This window comes from Tachyglossus aculeatus, chromosome X1, assembly GCF_015852505.1.
Source record: "Tachyglossus aculeatus isolate mTacAcu1 chromosome X1, mTacAcu1.pri, whole genome shotgun sequence".
Lineage (NCBI taxonomy): Eukaryota > Metazoa > Chordata > Mammalia > Monotremata > Tachyglossidae > Tachyglossus > Tachyglossus aculeatus.
The window spans coordinates 30783234-30803174 of NC_052101.1; the positions used below are offsets into that span (position 1 = coordinate 30783234).

The 19941-nt window shown below is 43.2% G+C and overlaps 1 protein-coding gene across 1 annotated transcript in view; it reads right to left on the reverse strand.

The window, feature by feature from the left end:
- Positions 1-19941, reverse strand: part of TTC1 (tetratricopeptide repeat domain 1) — a 46097-nt gene that overhangs the window by 9487 nt on the left and 16669 nt on the right. Inside the window, exons 2-6 of the mRNA XM_038740218.1 lie at positions 18820-18880; positions 17302-17414; positions 15784-15820; positions 13487-13635; positions 258-312 (exon numbers count right to left, since the gene is read on the reverse strand). Of these exons, the coding sequence (XP_038596146.1) occupies positions 258-312; positions 13487-13635; positions 15784-15820; positions 17302-17414; positions 18820-18880 (415 nt within the window). The remainder of the gene's footprint in view (positions 1-257; positions 313-13486; positions 13636-15783; positions 15821-17301; positions 17415-18819; positions 18881-19941) is intronic.

Below are 19941 nucleotides of genomic sequence, written 5' to 3' on the forward strand. Positions count from 1 at the left end.
AAGAAATGGAGACTGGGCCTGTCTGTTCTATCCTGGCCAGTTCCTCGTAGCCTTTCAATACCCACTGGTACTTCCAGCTCTTCCTTTAGGACTGGTCAGTCAGTTGGTTAACAGTATTGAGCGCTTATTGTTTGCAGAGCACTGCACTAAGCGCTTGGAAGAGTACACTATAGCAATAAAACAGACACATTCTCTGCCCACAATGAGCTTACAGGACTAGTGAAACGAATCTTTTCATGTGGCTGAAGTGCACTTACCTAACATCTCCTCCTTTAATCGTTCATTCCGTTCTTCAATTTGTCTGGGCAATCTCTGAGGAGAAAGGGGAGAAACAAGAGTTGGCGAGGATGCCTTTGGGACATACTTTACCTAGATTAGTGTCAATACCAACACCACCCCTCGCCCAAAACACAAAACCTAATAACTGTGATATTTGTTAGGCACTTAATACGTGCCAAACACTGTACTCAGTGCTAGGGTAGACCCAAAGTAACCAATCAATCAATCAATCGTATTTATTGAGCGCTTACTATGTGCAGAGCACTGTACTAAGTGCTTGGGAAGTACAAATTGGCATCACATAGAGACAGTCCCTACCCAACAGTGGGCTCACAGTCTAAAAGGGGGAGACAGAGAACAGAACCAAACATACCAACAAAATAAAATAAGTAGGATAGAAATGTACAAGTAAAATAAATAAATAAATAAATAAATAGAGTAATAAATATGTACAACCATATATACATATATACAGGTGCTGTGGGGAAGGGAAGGAGGTAAGATGGGGGGATGGAGAGGGGGACGAGGGGGAGAGGAAAGAAGGGGCTCAGTCTGGGAAGGCCTCCTGGAGGAGGTGAGCTCTCAGCAGGGCCTTGAAGGGAGGAAGAGAGCTAGCTTGGCGGATGGGCAGAGGGAGGGCATTCCAGGCCCGGGGGATGACGTGGGTCGGGGGTCGATGGCGGGACAGGCGAGAACGAGGTACGGTGAGGAGATTAGCGGCAGAGGAGCGGAGGGTGCAAGGTGGGCTGGAGAAGGAGAGAAGAGAGGTGAGGTAGGAGGGGGCGAGGTGATGGACAGCCTTGGAGCCGAGGGTGAGGAGTTTCTGCCTGATGCGCAGGTTGATCGGTAGCCACTGGAGATTTTTGAGGAGGGGAGTAATATGTCCAGAGCGTTTCTGGACAAAGATAATCCGGGCAGTAGCATGAAGTATGGATTGAAGTGGAGAGAGACACGAGGATGGGAGATCAGAGAGAAGGCTGGTGCAGTAGTCCAGACGGGATAGGATGAGAGCTTGAATGAGCAGGGTAGCAGTTTGGATGGAGAGGAAAGGGCGGATCTTGGCAATGTTGCGGAGCTGAGACCGGCAGGTTTTGGTGACGGCTTGGATGTGAGGGGTGAATGAGAGAGCGGAGTCGAGGATGACACCAAGGTTGCGGGCTTGTGAGACGGGAAGGATGGTAGTGCCGTCAACAGTGATGGGAAAGTCAGGGAGAGGACAAGGTTTGGGAGGGAAGACAAGGAGCTCAGTCTTCGACATGTTGAGCTTTAGGTGGCGGGCGGACATCCAGATGGAGATGTCCTGAAGGCAGGAGGAGATGCGAGCCTGGAGGGAGGGGGAGAGAGCAGGGGCAGAGATGGAGATCTGGGTGTCATCAGCGTAGAGATGATAGTTGAAGCCGTGGGAGCGAATGAGGTCACCAAGGGAGTGAGTGTAGAACCAGGTCAGACAGTACGAATAAGATATGGGAACAAGCACTTCTCCATTTTATAGATAGAAAACTGAGGCACAGAGGAATAAAGTGACTTGCTCAAAGTCACACAGCAGGCAAAAAGCAGGGCTGGGATTAAAAACCAGGCCTCCTAACTCCTAGGCCTATGCTTTTTTTTCCTAGGCCATGCTACTTCTCAAACAGTCAATTCTCAATTTTCAGGCTCATGTAAACTGGAAAACTTGGCAAGTAAAGAAATGCCTCCAAGGGAAAAGCTGGAGATTACTTGGCTCAGGCAGGCCATTGGGCCTGGTACTTGGCCACACATCCACCCTCATCCCTCACAGCAAAAACAACACAGATAATTCACAACACCGAAAAACAACACGAATAATCAGGAATTTACAGCATGGACCATACACACTTAAGATAAGAAACCTATCTTCAGCCTCTTTTTTTCCTTGTCACCTGGTCAATTCGTTCAAGTAGTAGGATTACAGAAATAGCTCATTTATAACATTCAACCCATCCCCTGCCCTCAAAAATCTCGGCCACACTTTTAGAACTGCACAGTTTTTTGTTTTTGTTTTTTTAAATTCAAAGACAAGATTTAAAGGCTCCTGGAACACCACTGCCGGGAGGTTGCCTTTAATTGCAGCAAGCTATTCTCAGCACAAAGTATATTTTTTTCTAGTATATAAAGAAACTCAGTTAATCGAAAGTATTTACTGACTGTTTACTGTGTACCTCAGTGGACTACAGTAAGCACTCGGGAGAGAAAATAAAAGCAAATGACACTGTCCCTCCCTTCAAAAAGTTTACAAGTGTAACGGCCCAATATGACACATTATATTACATAGGAGAAAGACCTAGTTTTAATAACAGTGGTGTTTTGGTATTTTTATATGTCATATTTTTCCTCTCGAGGAGTATATCCTAATCATCTAGTTTTGAAATGTTGAAAATTGCTGCCTCAAGTAGATGAGGTATTTCTCATAAAAAACAACAGCCTCTGAATTAGACTCTAAGCTCCTTAAGAGCAAGGGACTGTATCTTTTACTTTTATGGCACATCCACAGAGTACAATGCCTTGCACAAAGCAGATACTCAATTTTAAATGATGATTTAATGTACCAATAAACCAGACAGAGAACACATTTCTTAAAACATATGATTTAGTGTGAAAGGTTTACATTATGAACATGTTATATTTATATATGTGGCACACAAATTATTTCTTCTATTCCCTACCTCTGATGCTCATATATGCCCGACACTTCCTTTGATAAGAAGCAGGGTTGCACAGAGGATAGAAAAAAGGGTGGGAAGAAAAAGTTTGGGGTAATGAGGTCCTGTTATAGCGGGCCTTTGGAGGCAAAATGGCCAGGAGAAGGAGGTGAGGAACAGGAGATGCAGGTTAAAAAGGTTCTTTCAAATTAGTATACTTCAAATGCCTCAAATTTGGAAAGTGGGAAGAGAAAAACCAGTTGGAGAGAGAAAATGTCATAAATGTCTCTAACTGGGTTTTAATCAATCAACGCTATTTACTGCACACCTACTGTGTGCAGTGCACTGCACTAAGCGCTGGGGAGAGTATAATAATAATAATAGAGTGGGTAGACAGTATTTCCTGTCCACAACATTTTGTACCAACCTTATCTAAACTTTCTCAGCAGGAAGCTTATCTTTTCCTTTCTTTTGCTCACACCAAAACAAAACTCACGATATTCTGGTGTTTTTCTATTTTATCTTCCCTCTAACCTATATATGCAATATCCACATATGGTCACATGTCCTACTAAGCTTATTAATCGGAAAAGCTTTGAATAAAGTACTCCGAGAAAACTTCACTAAAGTGGAGGCAAGGATTTGCAGAGTTCAGAAAAGCTTCCAACCCCAAAGACCAGTTTACCTGTGATTGGCATGCTTTTGCCCAGAAGGAAAAACATGTTGTTAGAGATCAGAGATAATTTAATCTAACCTGCCGTCAGAGAAGAAGTCAGGCCCACATGCATTCAACACATGTGACTACTGTCTGCGCAGTCAGTGAAGCTGAATTTCCTCTGGGTCCAAAGCCCAGATGTGACCCTCATTTAACTTTCCAAAAATAAAGTATCAAGGGATAAAATTAAGATATGAGAGGCATGGCTAATTAACACCTGGGGGCTACTTTAGATTTGTCTTACCTTGGAGACTATCCATTTATTTTGGTTTAGAGGAAAACAGGAAAAAGTGAGAGCAACATGAACCTTTTATGTTTTTTAAGAACTTCTTGGGTTTTCACCATGTGAAATACGAAAGAAGGTCGGTACTTCATCCAATTGCCTGACGGTTCTAAAATCCACTTTCAACATCAATTAATCGGTATTGTGTGCAGGGCACTGTACTAAGAACTTGGGAGAGTCCAACTAACTGAATTACAAGACATGCTCTCTGCTCTCCAAGAGTTGCAATCTAGCAGGAAAGACAGAAATTCAAATGAATTACAGATAGAAAGCCAGGTAGTAGAAAGATGCGTGCATAATGGCTAAAGGGGTGGTCTGAGCAGCCGGGTGCTTAGGTGATGCATAAGTGCTGAGAAGTAGCGTGGTCCAGTGGATAAAGCACAGGCCTGGGAGCCAGAGAAACTGGGTGGAACCAGGACTGTGTCTAACCTGTTTTTTTGTAACAACTCCAGGTTTAGACAGTGCCCGACACACAGTAAGCTGCTGACAAGTAACATTAAAAGAAAGGGTTGGTTGGAGAGGATTAGAGGGTGGGAAGGTGAAAAACCAGGTGGTGAAGGTTATGGGAATTCAGAAGGGCTTTGCAGACAGGGAGAGCACTGGTTCACCACATGTGAAGGGGGAAGCAGTTCCAGGTTGAAGCAAGAGGTTGGCAGAAGGAGAGAGGAGAACAAGTACAAGGGAGTAGGCTAGCTTGATTGGGGTTTCTTGGGAGGAAAGAGAGAGCTCACTGAATGTCTTAAAGCCTTAACATTCTTCTGCAGAGAAGAATATGCCGCTGCTTGAGCTTTTTGAAGAGAGGGAAGACCTGCAGAAGAATGTTTTTGAAAAATGATCCCGATAGCAAAGCGAAGAATGTACTAGAGAGAGGAGAGACTGGAAGCTGGGAAGGAAGTAAGAGAGGAGTCCATTGGGGATATGACAAGTGCCTGGCCCAATGTGGTTGCAGTCTGGATGGGAAATTAAGGAGCAGGTTCCGGAAAAGCTGTGGAGGAAGAACCAGCAGGATTTGACAACGGAATGAATATGGGGATTAACAGACAGCACGGAATCAACAATAAAGTCACAAGATGAGGAGGGCAGTGAGGGTGTCAGTCCTGTTGGGAAAGTTACGCAGAGGGGAGGACTTGAAGGGGGAAGATGAGAAGTTCGGGTTGGGCCAATTTGAACTTAAAGTGCAATGGGGACATCCATTTCGAGATGCCCTGGAGACAGGAGGAAATAAAAGATTGCAGAGGAGAAGGAGGGGAAGGCTAATGAGGTAGATTTGGGAGTCATCTGCATTGATGTGGTTATTGAAGCGGTGCAAGTGGATGAGCTCAAGGAAATAAAGGGAGATTGGAAAAAGCAGGGGACCCATAACCTGGGCCTCGAGGGATGCCCTTAGTTAGGAAATGAGAGTCAGAGGAAATGATGGCAGAAGATCCTGAGAAGGATCAGCCAGAAGTAAGAGGAGAACCAGGAGAGAATCGTGTCTGAAATAAATAAGGATAGTCAGTGTTTTGAGGAGGAAGAAGGGGTCCAGTGTCAAAAGCAGCTGAGAGGTAAAGGAAGGTTAGGTTGCAGCAGAGTCTATTAGATTTAGTTAAAAAAAGTCATGTATAACTTGGGGGGGAGCGGCCTCAGTGGAGTAAAGGGAGATGCAAGCCAGACTGTAGACAGGCAAGGAAGGAGGTGATGAAGAGGGAGTGGAGGCAACAGGTGCATGCAGCCTGGACAGATATGGGAGGAGGGAGATGGTGCAGTGGAGTCCCGAGAAGCTTTAGCTACAACAGTAATGACCTGATTGAAGGTCGAGGGGAAGGAGCCATCAGAGAGTGAGTAGCTGAAGGTGGTGGTTGGGAAAGGAGAAAGAGTCGGAACGAGTGTTTTTATACGGTGAGAAGGTCAGAAGAGTACAAGGGAGGGATAGACACTGAAAGCAGGCCGGAGATCTTGAGAGGAGACCAGGGACGATGACAGAATGAAGGAGGGGGTGGGAGGGAATTGGGGAAGTGAAGGGGAAAGTTAAGCATTTACTATGTATCAAGTGCCACTATCAATATTTTGGATTACTGAAAGACGAGAATTTTCTTTTAAGTGACTGGTTTAAATACTACACTGAAAATTATTTCAAAATATAACAAGGGTGGATGAATGACCCACAAAACAATAGCACAAGCAAATGTTCAAAGACTATGAGCCCACTGTTGGGTAAGGGACTGTCTCTATATGTTGCCAACTTGTACTTCCCAAGCGCTTAGTACAGTGCTCTGCACACAGTAAGCGCTCAATAAATACGATTGATTGATTGATTATTATTATCGTACTTGTTAAGTGTTTAATATGTGCCACGCACTGTTCTATGTGCCAGGGTAGTTAAATCAGTTTGGACAAAGTCCCTGTCCCACATAGGGCAATCAGTCTACACAGGAGAGAGTAGAACTACTACCCATTTTACAGTTGAGGAAACTGAAGCATAGAGAAGTTAAGTGACTTACTCAAGGTCACCCTGCAAGCAAGTGGCAGAGCTAGGATTCATTCATTCAACCGCTACCCTGCTAATTCAAGCTCTCATCCTATCCCGTCTGGACTACTGCACTAGCCTTCTCTCTGATCTCCCATCCTCGTGTCTCTCTCCACTTCAATCCATACTTCATGCTGCTGCCCGGATTATCTTTGTCCAGAAACGCTCTGGACATATCACTCCCCTCCTCAAAAACCTCCAATGGCTACCGATCAATCTGCGCATCAGGCAGAAACTCCTCACCCTGGGCTTCAAGGCTGTCCATCACCTCGCCCCCTCCTACCTCACCTCCCTTCTCTCCTTCTACTGCCCAGCCCGCACCCTCCGCTCCTCCACCACTAATCTCCTCACCGTACCTCGCTCTCGCCTGTCCCGCCATCGACCCCCGGCCCACGTCATCCCCCGGGCCTGGAATGCCCTCCCTCTGCCCATCCGCCAAGCTAGCTCTCTTCCTCCCTTCAAGGCCCTGCTGAGAGCTCACCTCCTCCAGGAGGCCTTCCCAGATTGAGCCCCTTCTTTCCTCTCCCCCTCGTCCCCCTCTCCATCCCCCCGCCTTACCGCCTTCCCCTCCCCACAGCACCTGTATATATGTATATATGGTTGTACATATTTATTACTCTGTTTATTTATTTATTTATTTATTTTACTTGTACATTTCTATCCTACTTATTTTATTTTGTTGGTATGTTTGGTTCTGTTCTCTGTCTCCCCCTTTTAGACTGTGAGCCCACTATCGGGTAGGGACTGTCTCTATGTGATGCCAATTTGTACTTCCCAAGCGCTTAGTACAGTGCTCTGCACATAGTAAGCGCTCAATAAATACGATTGATTGATTGATTGATTGATTCATTCATTCAGTCGTATTTACATCTATGGTTGTACATATTTATTACTCTGTTTATTTATTTATTTATTTTACTTGTACATTTCTATCCTACTTATTTTATTTTGTTGGTATGTTTGGTTCTGTTCTCTGTCTCCCCCTTTTAGACTGTGAGCCCACTATCGGGTAGGGACTGTCTCTATGTGATGCCAATTTGTACTTCCCAAGCGCTTAGTACAGTGCTCTGCACATAGTAAGCGCTCAATAAATACGATTGATTGATTGATTGATTGATTGATTTACTGAGCACTAAGTGCTTGGAAAGTACAATTCGGCAACAGATGGAGACAATCCCTACCCAACAACGGGCTCACATCAGAACCCAGGTCCTCTGATTCCCAGGCCTGTACTCTCACCAACTAGGCCACGCTTCTTCTCTATGTCTTTTGCTAAGTATAAAGTGGGTGCCTTAAAGAACATTTTAAAAGTGACTTTTTGCTTACTGTACAACTTAGGGATACTGTTGCACTGTTCCCTCAGTGTAAGGTGAGTTAAAAATATGCTTTTGAACATAAAATTCATTTTTTCATTTAATTTTCTTTTCAGTATCACATACTACCAAGATTAAAGTTCAGACACGCTTTCCATAATATGGATTTATGTGTTTATCCTGGACTTTTAAAATTCTCTCTGGCTTTGAAATTTAGAATGCATTTGCTTTCCCAGGAGAGTCTGGGGAGTCCACTGACAGACATGTGCCATTCCCATCTGTCAGCAATGGTTAACGTAATCCACAATCTGCACTTTAAAATTCATGTCAACTGCCAGCAACTGAAGGAGCAACGGGCCTTTCAATATGCTTCCACCCCAGTTCTTCCTCTCAACTCCATTTTCACAACATACAACTTTCCCCTGGATGCCAGACCTCTTTCCCTGCTTTTCTTTTGAGCCTAGTAATGCAAGGATTTACGGGGCGAACAGCACTTAAAAACCCTATGGAAAACATTGGCAGTTGCCAGATCACTCGTCTCCTATTCTCTCTTCATGTGAGACCAGTTTCATGAGAGGAGCAGTCTGGTGCATAATCAGTCATCACAGATGGGAACTCATGATGCATACAGGGCTGGGAATTTATTATTATTATTATCATTAGTATTAACAGTAATACTACTAAAAATGATTTAAGTGCTTATAGGAAATGGTTCTATCAGCTCTGTTGTATTGTCCCAAGCACTTAGTACACAATAAAGGCTAATTAAATACTACCGATTGATTACTGTGCGTCAGGTACTACACTGAGCACTGGGGCAGATACAAGATGATAAGCTCAGAGTCCCCTTTCCACATGAAGCACACAGTCTAAGCAGGAGGGAGAACAGACATTTAAATCCCCATTTTACGGATGAGGAAACAGAGGCACAGAAAAGTTGAGTGACTTGCCCAAGATCACTCAACAGCTAAGTCCTCAGACTTCAAGGCCCACGCTCCTTCCACAGGGCCACACCGTTTCACAAATCAAATCGGGAAAAATCCGGATGGAGGTCAATCCACTAGCTGCCCTTCCTAGTTGGACCGCTGAAGCCCAAACTGCTGAAGATGAAGGTTGTGTAAGAAGAAGCCTCTAACAAGGTAGATGATCCATCACAAATTTTCATTCACCATAAGGCCTTATAAATCCCAGTACTGGCCCTGTCAGGCCTCCAGCGCTGTATGGACAACAGCTTAATTGTTCTGTGACCTCTTATCAAAATTTCACACCTGCATGCATCCTGACACATTTATCTTCTAGACTGTGAGCCCACTGTTGGGTAGGGCCCGTCTCTATACGTTGCCAACTTGTACTTCCCAAGCGCTTAATACAGTGCTCTGCACACAGTAAGTGCTCAATAAATACGATTGAATGAATGAATGAATCAGTTCTAATGGCAAAGACCCTTTTTGGGGACTGAATGACGCTAATGTAGAGTGACCCATACCGACCAAATTCATCTGAAGAATTAAAATGCTAAAAAATTTCTGGTATCAGCATTTTCTAAGAGAAAGGCTCACAAAGGCAAGCTTCCGGCTGAGATCAGAAATCAGTCTCTGGCAGCAATGTCAAATATCACTGACTAGGGGTATTTCTACTTTCAAAGACTTCTACGTGCATATCTCTGCTTTTTTCACTGCTTGGAAACAAATACCTGTTCAGAATTTTGGGGCTTATTTTAAACTCTGAAGGAATTTGCTATCCTTTCAAGAACCTGCTTATTTCACAGCAACTTATATCAAATCGAAGGAGACACTGGACTATATTATGAGATAGCAAATAAAATTTTGCTTGGAAATGAAAAAGCAGTTGGATGGGAAGAAGCTTGTTTACAACAAGGTAACTTTGCTTTTAAGCAAGATACAGCAATTTTAAACCGAGAGCAAATTTAAACAGGCCAAAGATGCTCAGAGCACACAATACTTTTAATAAACCAACACAAAGAACTTTGAAATTAACCAGAAAAGTCATGAAAGATTAAATGCCATCAATAATTTAGCTAATGTCTTCTGAAACCCCCTCATCTTACAAAAGGATATTGCACAGAAGACAGTGAATAGAATTACAATTTTAAGATTAGAAAAGTGTTTGGTGACCATCTCCACTCCATCTCATTTCAGAAGTGAATCAATGAAGTACAGCTGTAGCCTTTTTGGCCACACGAATATCTCCACGCTTTTGAGAGATTCGCTCTTTCTCCCATCACCTCTAATGGACGCTTCTAGAACTTCCTTCTAGAGCTTAAGTGATGCTCACTTTCAGCTTTAAGAACAGCACTGAACTGTCAATTATTCAGGGCCCATTTAGACATCTATTTGGCACAAGTACTCTTTCTATCTCAGTCATTTCACCACCTATTCGTATCTCCTCTCAAGACTTTAAGTGGAGGTTGAAATTCTGGGGATTCCTGAGATTTAAATCACCCTTACTATCCATACCACTATATCACAGCTGAGAGTTAACTGTCATTAAATTGTGTAGCTGAATGCTCCAACCAAACCCAATACACGTACTTATTCAGCAAAGAGACAGCAACTTAATAGAAGACCACAAGAATGAGCAACCATAGCAGTGTTTCACAGAACTGAACCCCACAGCAACTCTATTCTTGACTTTTGGACAAGGATTGTCTAAGGAGAATTTTAAATCTTAATATTCAGAATCGAAGACAGGAAGACTTTTAGCAGGCATGACAATCTCCTGGCCTAATGTGCAATTGTCTGTGGACACCGCAGCTGACTGGCAGCTGGGAAGCAAGAGAGAAATACAGCAGAGCTTGCCTCTTCCTCACTATGGCCAACAGACTGACTCCCTCCAACTACTCTGGGCCGGAAAAGATTATTGGGATCGAGAGAAAAATTTGGATCCCCTCTGGACAGAATTTGAGATGACCAACCAATCAATCAGTGGTATTTAGTGAGTGCTTATTACTTTGCACAAAGGAAGTGCTTAACAAATACCATAATTATTATTATAGTCAAAGTACTGTACTATGTATAAGGGCTTGGGAGAGTACAATGGAATTAGCAGATATGCTCCCTGCCCAAACCGAGTTCCCAATCTAGCGGGAACAGCATGGCCTAGTGGATAGAGAACTGGCCTGGGAGACAAAAGGTCCTGGGTTCTAATCCCGGCTCCACCAACTGTCTGCTATATGACCTTAGGTAAGTCACTTCACTTCTCTGTACCTCAGTTACCTTACCTGTAAAATGGGGATTAAGACTGTGAGCTCCATTTGCAACAGGGACTGTTTCCAACCTGAATACCTTTTATCTACCCCTGCACTTAGAACAGTTCCTGTTACATAGTAAGTGCTGAAATACCATTAAAAAAAAAATGGGGGTGGGTATCATCATGTTGCTATATATCAGTATATTTGGACCAATCCCAGACATCCTGTATGTAGGAGGATCAAAGGCATGTATGCATCTAGAAATTCCTCCCAAGATTCCACTAAGGAAGTTGTATAAGTGCTAGAAGCCGTAACTGAGCTACAGCACAAACAAGCATTAGAAAAACAGGATTTTATTTGGAATGTAGAAACAAGCAGAAAAAACAGAGGGAGTTCACAAGGCAATTAGCTGCATCTCCTGGAGGATTTGGAGGCTAATTAACATACCATCCACCCACCCAGAAATCAGTCTCAATCAGATGGCCATGTGGACTGAGGCCTGAACTTGAGCAAGCTCTGAAAACCCGGGTTTTAAACGGAAATCATCGCCCAACAACTCTTCTAACCAAGCCACGCTAACCTTCCCTCTCGTCTCAATGACAGCTTGGAGAGAAATAATTTAGTCACCTGGGAGGCACATTAGGCCTGTTTCTCAGGACCGGAGTCGAAACATCCTATTTCAACCCCAGCTACCAACGAGAAAAGGCTAGGATGACTTCTTCCCCTCCTACTGGTGCCCAGCTCCCCCCACCCACCAGGGCCCTTTTCAGACTACTGGCCCCAAAGCTATGCCCATCCTAGAATAATCCAGAAAACCTGAAAAAGGTGGTGAGAGAAAGAGAGAACTGCACCAATCTGGTGGCCACCTGTGACTTGGCTACCTCGGACTGCTCTCTAGAGCTCTCCGGGTGACCCATCTTCATGTCTGAAACCCAGGAACCCTTGGAGGTGGCACCCCCAGCCAGGGGCAGCAATAAAAGGGAAAAGACCTTAATAATGATGATGATTATAATAGTAATTTGTTAATTTCTGTTCTAAGTCTTGCGGTAAATACCAGTTGATCAGGTTGGACACGATACCTTTCCTGAAGGGTTCTCACAGTCTAAGTAGGAGGGGGAACAGATACTGAAATCCCCATTTTACAAATGAGGAAACTGAGGTGAAGGGAAATGACTTGCCCAAGGTCAGCAGACAAGTGGCAGAGCTGGTCCTTTGACACCCAGGCCTGTGCTCTTTCCACTAGGCCATAGGGTGGGATGGGATGGTGGTGGTGGTTGTCCCCTCAACTATGGACAACTGCCTCATCCTCCAATAAAATCCCACCCTCTTAACTGCAAGAAATAAAAGACAATTATATTTTCTTTTGTTCAACTTAACGATAAAGCACTAGGATGCTAAAACTTTTACAGTGTATTAACATTTGCAGGGTTTTTTACGAATTATATAACTGTAAAAGTGCTCCTTTCATCAGAAAGGATTTGACAAGCCTGCCTTACATTGCGCAAAAGCTATGACTGGGTCATATTCCTGATGGGGATATGTTTAGAACCCATACCCCTGAATTTCAACAGAAGCTTGAATTAGGTGAATACTTGGTTCTGCGGCAAAGTTTGTTTTCAACATGCACTTGGTTACACTACTGCTGGGGGACTAGGGAATGTTCTTCAATCAACAGAAGCATCATGGCCTACTGGAAAGAGCATGAACACGGGAGTCAGAAGACCTAGCTAGGTCCTAATCCTGGCTCCACCACTTATCTGCTTTGTGAACTTGGGCAAATCATCATCATCATCATCAATCGTATTTATTGAGTGCTTACTACGTGCAGAGCACTGTACTAAGCACTTGGGAAGTACAAATTACTTATCTGTTCCTCAGTTATCTCATTTGTAAACTGGGAATTTAGACTTGAAGCCCTATAAGGGACAGGGACTGTATCCACCCTAATTACCTTGTATCTACCCTAGCACTTAGTACAGTGCCTGGCACATAGCATACACAAAATAATGAATAACTAATTAAAAAAAACCATTTGGGCTCAGTGTGACATGTTATAAGGAAAAACTGCACATATCTGCACATTATTGGAATGGGCACATTTTGTGTGGACACAATCTTTTCTTTTCATGATATTCCATAAGCACATACTATGCGCCAGACACTGTACTAACTGCTGGAATAGATAAAAACTAATCAGATGGGACACAGTCCACATCCCACGTGGGGCTCATAGTCTTAATCCCCATTTTATAGATGAGGTAACTAAAGAAGAGAAGTTAAGTTACTTGCCCAAAGTCACACAGCAACAAGTGCAGAGCCGGTATTAGAACCCAGGTCCTTCTGATTCCCAGGCCTGTGCTCTATCCCTTGGGCAACACTGCTTCTCTAACCTGTGCAGCCCTTTCCACAAGCTAGGGAATTAGTTATTAGCTGCATGATGATCAAGGATGAAGAGCACCCAAAGGGAAGAAAAAGTTTATTATTTTGCTTCATTCCTTCTTTATATACTAAAAAGAACTGACCATGCAAGCCTCTCTTGCTGGATGCACCGAAGGATCTTTTTCTAAGATGGATTTGTAGTCTTCCAAGGCCTCATCTAGCTTCTCAGTTTTCTCATACAGCTCCGCTCTCCTCAGTATTGCTCTGATGTAGTTGGGATTTAATTCAATGGCTGTAAAGAAAGGATGCAGTTACTATGGCATTTTCAAATATTTTGCAACTGGCAGATTTAAACCAATAAGCAATCTGACACCACACACACACACACTTCAAAAAATGTTATATCATGATTAATAATAAGCATAACATTGTCAGGTAACTGATAGAACATACTGATCTTTAATACCAAATTTTAATTTAACTTTTTTAAAAATGGTATTTGTACGGTAATAATACTGTAACGGCAGTGTAATGGCACTGTACAGTGCCAGGCACTGTAATAAGCACTGGGGTAGATACAGATAATCAGGATGGACACAGTCCAGGTCCCATCTGGACCTGATGGGGCTCATGAGAAGCAGCATAGCTCAGTGGAAAGAGCCCGGGCTTTGGAGTCAGAGGTCAGGGGTTCAAATCCCGGCTCCGCCACTTGTCAGCTGTGTGACTTTGGGCAAGTCACTTCACTTCTCTGTGCCTCAGTTCCCTCATCTGTAAAATGAGGATTAAGACTGTGAGCCCCCTTGGGACAACCTGATCACCTTGTAACCTCCCCGGCGCTTAGAACAGTGCTTTGCACATAGTAAGTGCTTAATAAATGCCATTATTATTTATTTATTTATTATGAGTCTTAATCCCCATTTTACAGATGAGGTGAATGAAGCACAGAGAAGTTAAGAGACTTGCTCAAGGTCACACAGCAGACAAGTGATGGAGCCAGGGCTAGAATCCAGCTCTTTCTGACTCCCAGTCCTGTGCTCTATCCACTATGCCAAGTTGCTTCTGAGGTAATTGGCAGGGTCACAAACCACAAATGGCATTTAAAATTCAGTTTAGGTTTTTACAATGCCAGTAAAGAACTTCATCTATGTCAGTGGACACTGCCTATGTCGGCCCTGTAAGCTTTCTTTTAAGAGCTCCGGCAGATGGATGAACAACTAGTTTCAATGAGCTAGAATGGTCCAGGAAAAGCCCTTGGGTTGTCCTTCCTCTTCCTCCTAATTTCTTGGTGGGGTAAACAACATTTACTGGCACATCTGGAACGGAATGCTAAACGGTTCCCTTCCCTGTCCCTACTAATCACAAGCTCTCAAGACCTTTCCCCGCCCATTTTGCAACACAGGAAGAAGCCTTGAAAAGCAGGCTGCTTCCCAATTTACACTATTCAGAGAGCAAAATTTTCTACCAGTAGAGAGGCATCCTAAAATATTCTAGTCAGACACACTGGCTGTTTCTTCCTCTTTAGTTCTAAGAGAACCCATGTACAATATACAAAATGGATTACAGCCTATGATACTGGAAAGGGCAAACTCATTTCAGAGGCTCCCGAAAATTCTGTGCCACAGTTTCAATCAAAGATTTATGCTTTTTAATGCTCTTCAGTACTTTGCTGCACCCTTATTGGCGGAATTTAGATAACGCATGTGTGTGTGGGGGGCATAACCACAAATATCTGAAAGAAGGAACTTGATGAAAACCACAGCAATACTCCTATTTTCCAGGCTGAAAAAATCCACACAGAGAAGCCTGAGGGGGGCAAAAAAAAGTCAACTGTGTGCTCTCTCAGCCACTGAGTTATTGTTTGCTTTCTGATTTGCAAGACAGGACTCAACGTCAAAACTGTAGAGGGGAATTTTGAAAGAACACCCAGATTTAACATCTGGGGATTTTGATGATGTTAGGCTGTGAATGTGATGGCAAATAATGGAAAAAAAAAATCTCGATGGGGAACTGATAGGAGTCAGAGCAAAGACTCAGTGACCATGCAAAAGTCTGGCCTAGGAATAGGGGACTACAATGATGGGGGTCTGGAGTTGGGGTGGGGAGAGAAATAAAGACTCTGGATCCAGATACACAAACCTATGAAAATGTTTCAAGTTGGCAGACTGGAGTTGTTCAAAGCATAGTCTTGTACATTCTATGACCGAGGTTGCTCTCCCTTCACTCACATTTTTTTTTCTACTTATGCTAAATGATTATAAAAGCCTGCCTAGGATTACATTATGGTTACTAGCCAACAACACATCCTTTATTTAAAATAGACAAAGGGATTTTCTCCACAACCTCCCATCTGCTCCACCCCCTATATACCACCCCCACCAACATTTGCTTCTCTAGCACTGATATTACTTCTTGATCAGCGATAAGAACGAAAAGGTTGTACCTTTACTGCAGTCAATCAAGGCAGCATCTTTTTTGTCCTAAAAGAAAATACATTATTAATATACTCATACTAATTCTAATGCTCGATGTCAATGAAGACATTTTATCTGGGTGTTTTTATTTACTCAATCGTAAACATTTTTAGGGTTCTGTTTGTGTATTTTTAAAAATTTAAGATCCCACCCTATACAACCTTCAGCTACTGCATGGATAAAAGACACTTTTACTGTTTAATATTTTCTTTCCTCCTAACAATAGACACTTCTCAAATGAAAACAAGTCCTCTCCTCTTCATGGCATTCACCCAACCAAGGCCACTAAAATCAATCAATCAATCGTATTTATTGAGAGCTTACTGTGTGCAGAGCACTGTACTAAGCGCTTGGGAAGTACAAGCTGGCAACATATAGAGAAGTCCCTACCCAACAGTGGGCTCAGTCTAAAAATCACAATCTCATCTTTGAATCATGAGCTTCCTGCAACCCTGACACACAGTCCAGGCGACTACAAGTATTGTTCCTTCTTTATATAATCCAGGATGTGGAATTTCCCCTGAGCTTGATCTTCCTCAGCACTGCATCATTTCACAGTTTTCTAATGAGTGTATCCTTCAAAGCCAAGAAGATGGAATGATGGCAGACGGGAAGGGGATATGAAGCAAACACACGGGTTTACAAATACAACCTTTTTTCAGATTTTTTTTTTTCCTGGAGGTACCAGATGATAAAGAAGCAACTACTTAAAATACCCAGATTTCCAACACTGCGGATCTACTTAGCTCACACCCAGCTCAGGTATAAAACGTATGGTTCACGTACTAGCTAAAAGCTCTCTTCATAAAGTGATTTTCAAGTTTCTAATATATGGGCCTCGCCATATTAAACATGACATCTCCTTGGCAACTGGGGGTGCTTAAAGTCACCTGTTTGTTTCATAAACCTTTGTTTTCCATTGCTGGGAGAGGTAAAATGCTCTATGGCTGTTTTCACATTCCATTCCATATCAGACCCAACCATACCCACCACCGACAGATATCCCAGTAGCAAAAACAATGCAGACTGTTGACGAAAAAATCTGCTCCTTTCATACATAAAGAGGGGGCAGAAGCCTTATTTCTGACCAAGGAGTAAAGAACAAATAGGAACCACGAGAAGAAGTTGCCTTATGGCTTACAGTGGGTCATTCCTTCCAACATTATAATTTACAGATGGAGAAAAAGAAGAGTTAAAGGCCTGGCCCTAGGTCACCTATGCAATCAAAGCCAGGTCGAAAATTCCCCAGTTTCCTGAGAGTCGACATCACGGCTTCCTAAGGCTTTACAAAGTCTTCCTGCGATCTGACCATGAAACGGCAATTATTTCAGGAAATTGACCATTTGTCTTCTTGTTTCTAGTAAAGAGTTGGATGAAAGTGAGGAGCAAAAATCCAGGAGCAGCTATTCATACTCCAAGAATTACTACCTACTGAGCTCTCTGTTTGCTGTATCCCTGCAAGTAAAAGGTCACCCAAACAAGCTTACCTGCTTCATCCTCGCTGCAGCTCTATTTGAAAAGAGTATAGACCTGTCTGGGCGGTAGCAAGCCGGGCAAGTCTGGAGAGCTCTGCTGTAGGAACTTTCAGCTTCTGTATATTCTGAAGGTTAAAAAGGTAAGGAGAGAGGAGGCAAAAATGGAACAAAAGTTCCCATTCGGGTTTCAGCTTTGATACTGTTCCCATGCTATATAATCTTCTCTCAAGTCCCGGGCTTAATCTCTTTGGGCTGCTATTGAAGCAGAGTGTTCTTTAAGCCAAGGTTTTAGTCAGATGGATGGACTTGTGCCAGTAAATATTCTGCAGTTTTTAGTCATCGTTTTTCAGTATTTCATCACTTAAAAAAAAATTAAGATCACAAGAAGTACTCAAGGAGACTCCTTTCTTTTAAATATTTACTCATTCTCTGGCTTTCCAGACATCCAATTTGAAACCCAATGAACAAGAGTGAGTCGTTATTCCTGTTTCATAATTCCTATGTCACTCATACCAGTAACACCTTCAGCTTCAAAATCAGGGGACTGGCGGTGGAAGACCACCTTAATTAATGAGGGCATACTGAAAGACACTACCCTTCAATGGTCAAGGCAGAAAACCCTGCTCCTCGGTTTACTGAGGCATTTTTCAGCCAACAACGACAGGGGAAGACTGTGAAAAGAAGGAAGGATATGAAACTGCTGTTTGCCAGCTCCAACAAATGTGAAAATGTCATTTTTGTCATTGTAACCTTGGTACATAGATTCAGTTCAAAATTGAGAGTGCCTCAAAAGTAGCATCTAAAAACCAGTTCCTTCCTAAGTACACTCAGTTCGGTCATCAAGCATGTTTCCCCCATACACCTGAGCTACAATGCGGAAGCAGGAGAAGGAGCATTCTTCTGACTATGCAAGCCTGCCTGGACACAGCGAGATGCAGTGTTAGAAATGGCTGTGTAACTGGCCCATAGACATGGTGAGAACTACAGCAGGAGTTTTTGGTATCATAGTGCACTGTGAGAATGCTATCCCCGTGCTATAGGAGAATTGGGTGTAGTGGAAAAAGCAAAAACAGAAGATCACCTGCTTTGCCAGAATACCCAGCCATGTGACACATTCAGCAAAACGCTTCTCTAGCTAACAGACGTACACCCATACCTATGCTTATTATAGCAAGGAAGTAGGGGAGGAACTGGAAAATAGCTTACTCAAATATGTAAGGTCATGATTTTTCAAAGCCATAGCGAAACAGCTTTACAACAACCCTACTTCTGAAGGGATAAGTATTAGATTACAGGAAAAAAAATGTTGTATGCGCCAACAGACACATACAAACGCACCAATTTACTCTCCATCAGCTGAGAATGTTCTCTAGGATTTGATGGAGAAACAAGATTCCAATATCTAATTGCCAGAGAATGCAAATGCCTTTACAATTTTTCTAGGGTAGTTTTAGAGAAGGGCAAGGAACATGATAACGGCTGCTCCCATCCATCTCAAAATTGTCAGGCATTTTAAAACACTTCACTCACCTCCTTTCTTAAACTGTTCATTTCCCTCTTCCTTTAGTCTGGCGCTCTCTTTTTTTCTTTTCTGCAAAAGATCAGATAATTCCACAAGTTAGATAATTAGGGAGTTATGTCTGGCAATATTTAACTGCAATTAGCAAGTAGTATGGCGCCCCTTGCTTAGGCCTCTGAGCAGTCAATCCATCGTATTTACTGAGCGCTTACTGTGCGCAGCGCACTGTACTAAGAGTTTAGCAGAGTTACTAGACACTTCCCTGCCCCCAGTGAGCGAACTGCAATTTTGTTAATAAGATACAATAAATATAGACAAACAGAAAACACAATGGACAGATTTTGTTTACAGTAACCTCATAGTACAAGAATTTGAAAATGCATGGACTGCTGCTGCTTAAGTTCATTTGTTTGTCTTTCAAAGTCACCTCTGGTACAGCAAACAGCTTCAGCATTGATTATGGTCCCTGACTGTGAGCCCGTTGTTGGGTAGGGATTGTTTCTACTTGTTGCCGAATTGAACTTTCCAAGAGCATAGTGCAGTGCTCTGCACATGGTAAGCGCTCAATAAATACGACTGAATGAATGAATGAATGACTGGGACTGACACCAGGCAATATGTGAGGGGATCACCCAAACTGCAAGGGTGAGCAAAGGCTTTTGCCTCCTCTGGGAGTAGGGGAGAGAGCAAAGGGGGAAGGGAAGGCAGAGAACAGTGCCAAGCTTTAAGGGAGAGATGGAAGGCCCTCCACACAGAAGGTGTCTTGTATGTCAGAAGGTTCCGGCTTCCACTTTCTGTAATGGGCTCAATGTTCACCACTGAGGGTAGATCTGATCTCCAGCATGGCTTCTGGTGATTTCTAGACAAGGGGCTGGACCACTGGGGGGGACTGGGAATGGCACTCCTATTTGACTCTTTTCCCTTCCCCACCTATAATAATAATGATGGCATTTATTAAGTGCTTATTATGTGCAAAGCACTGTTTTCAGCGCTCGGGAGGTTAAAAGGTGATCAGGTTGTCCCACGCGGGGCTCACAATCTTCATCCCCATTTTACAGATGAGGGCACTGAGGCACAGAGAAGTTAAGTGACTTGCCCAAAGTCACACAGCTGACAATTGGGAGGAGCCGGGA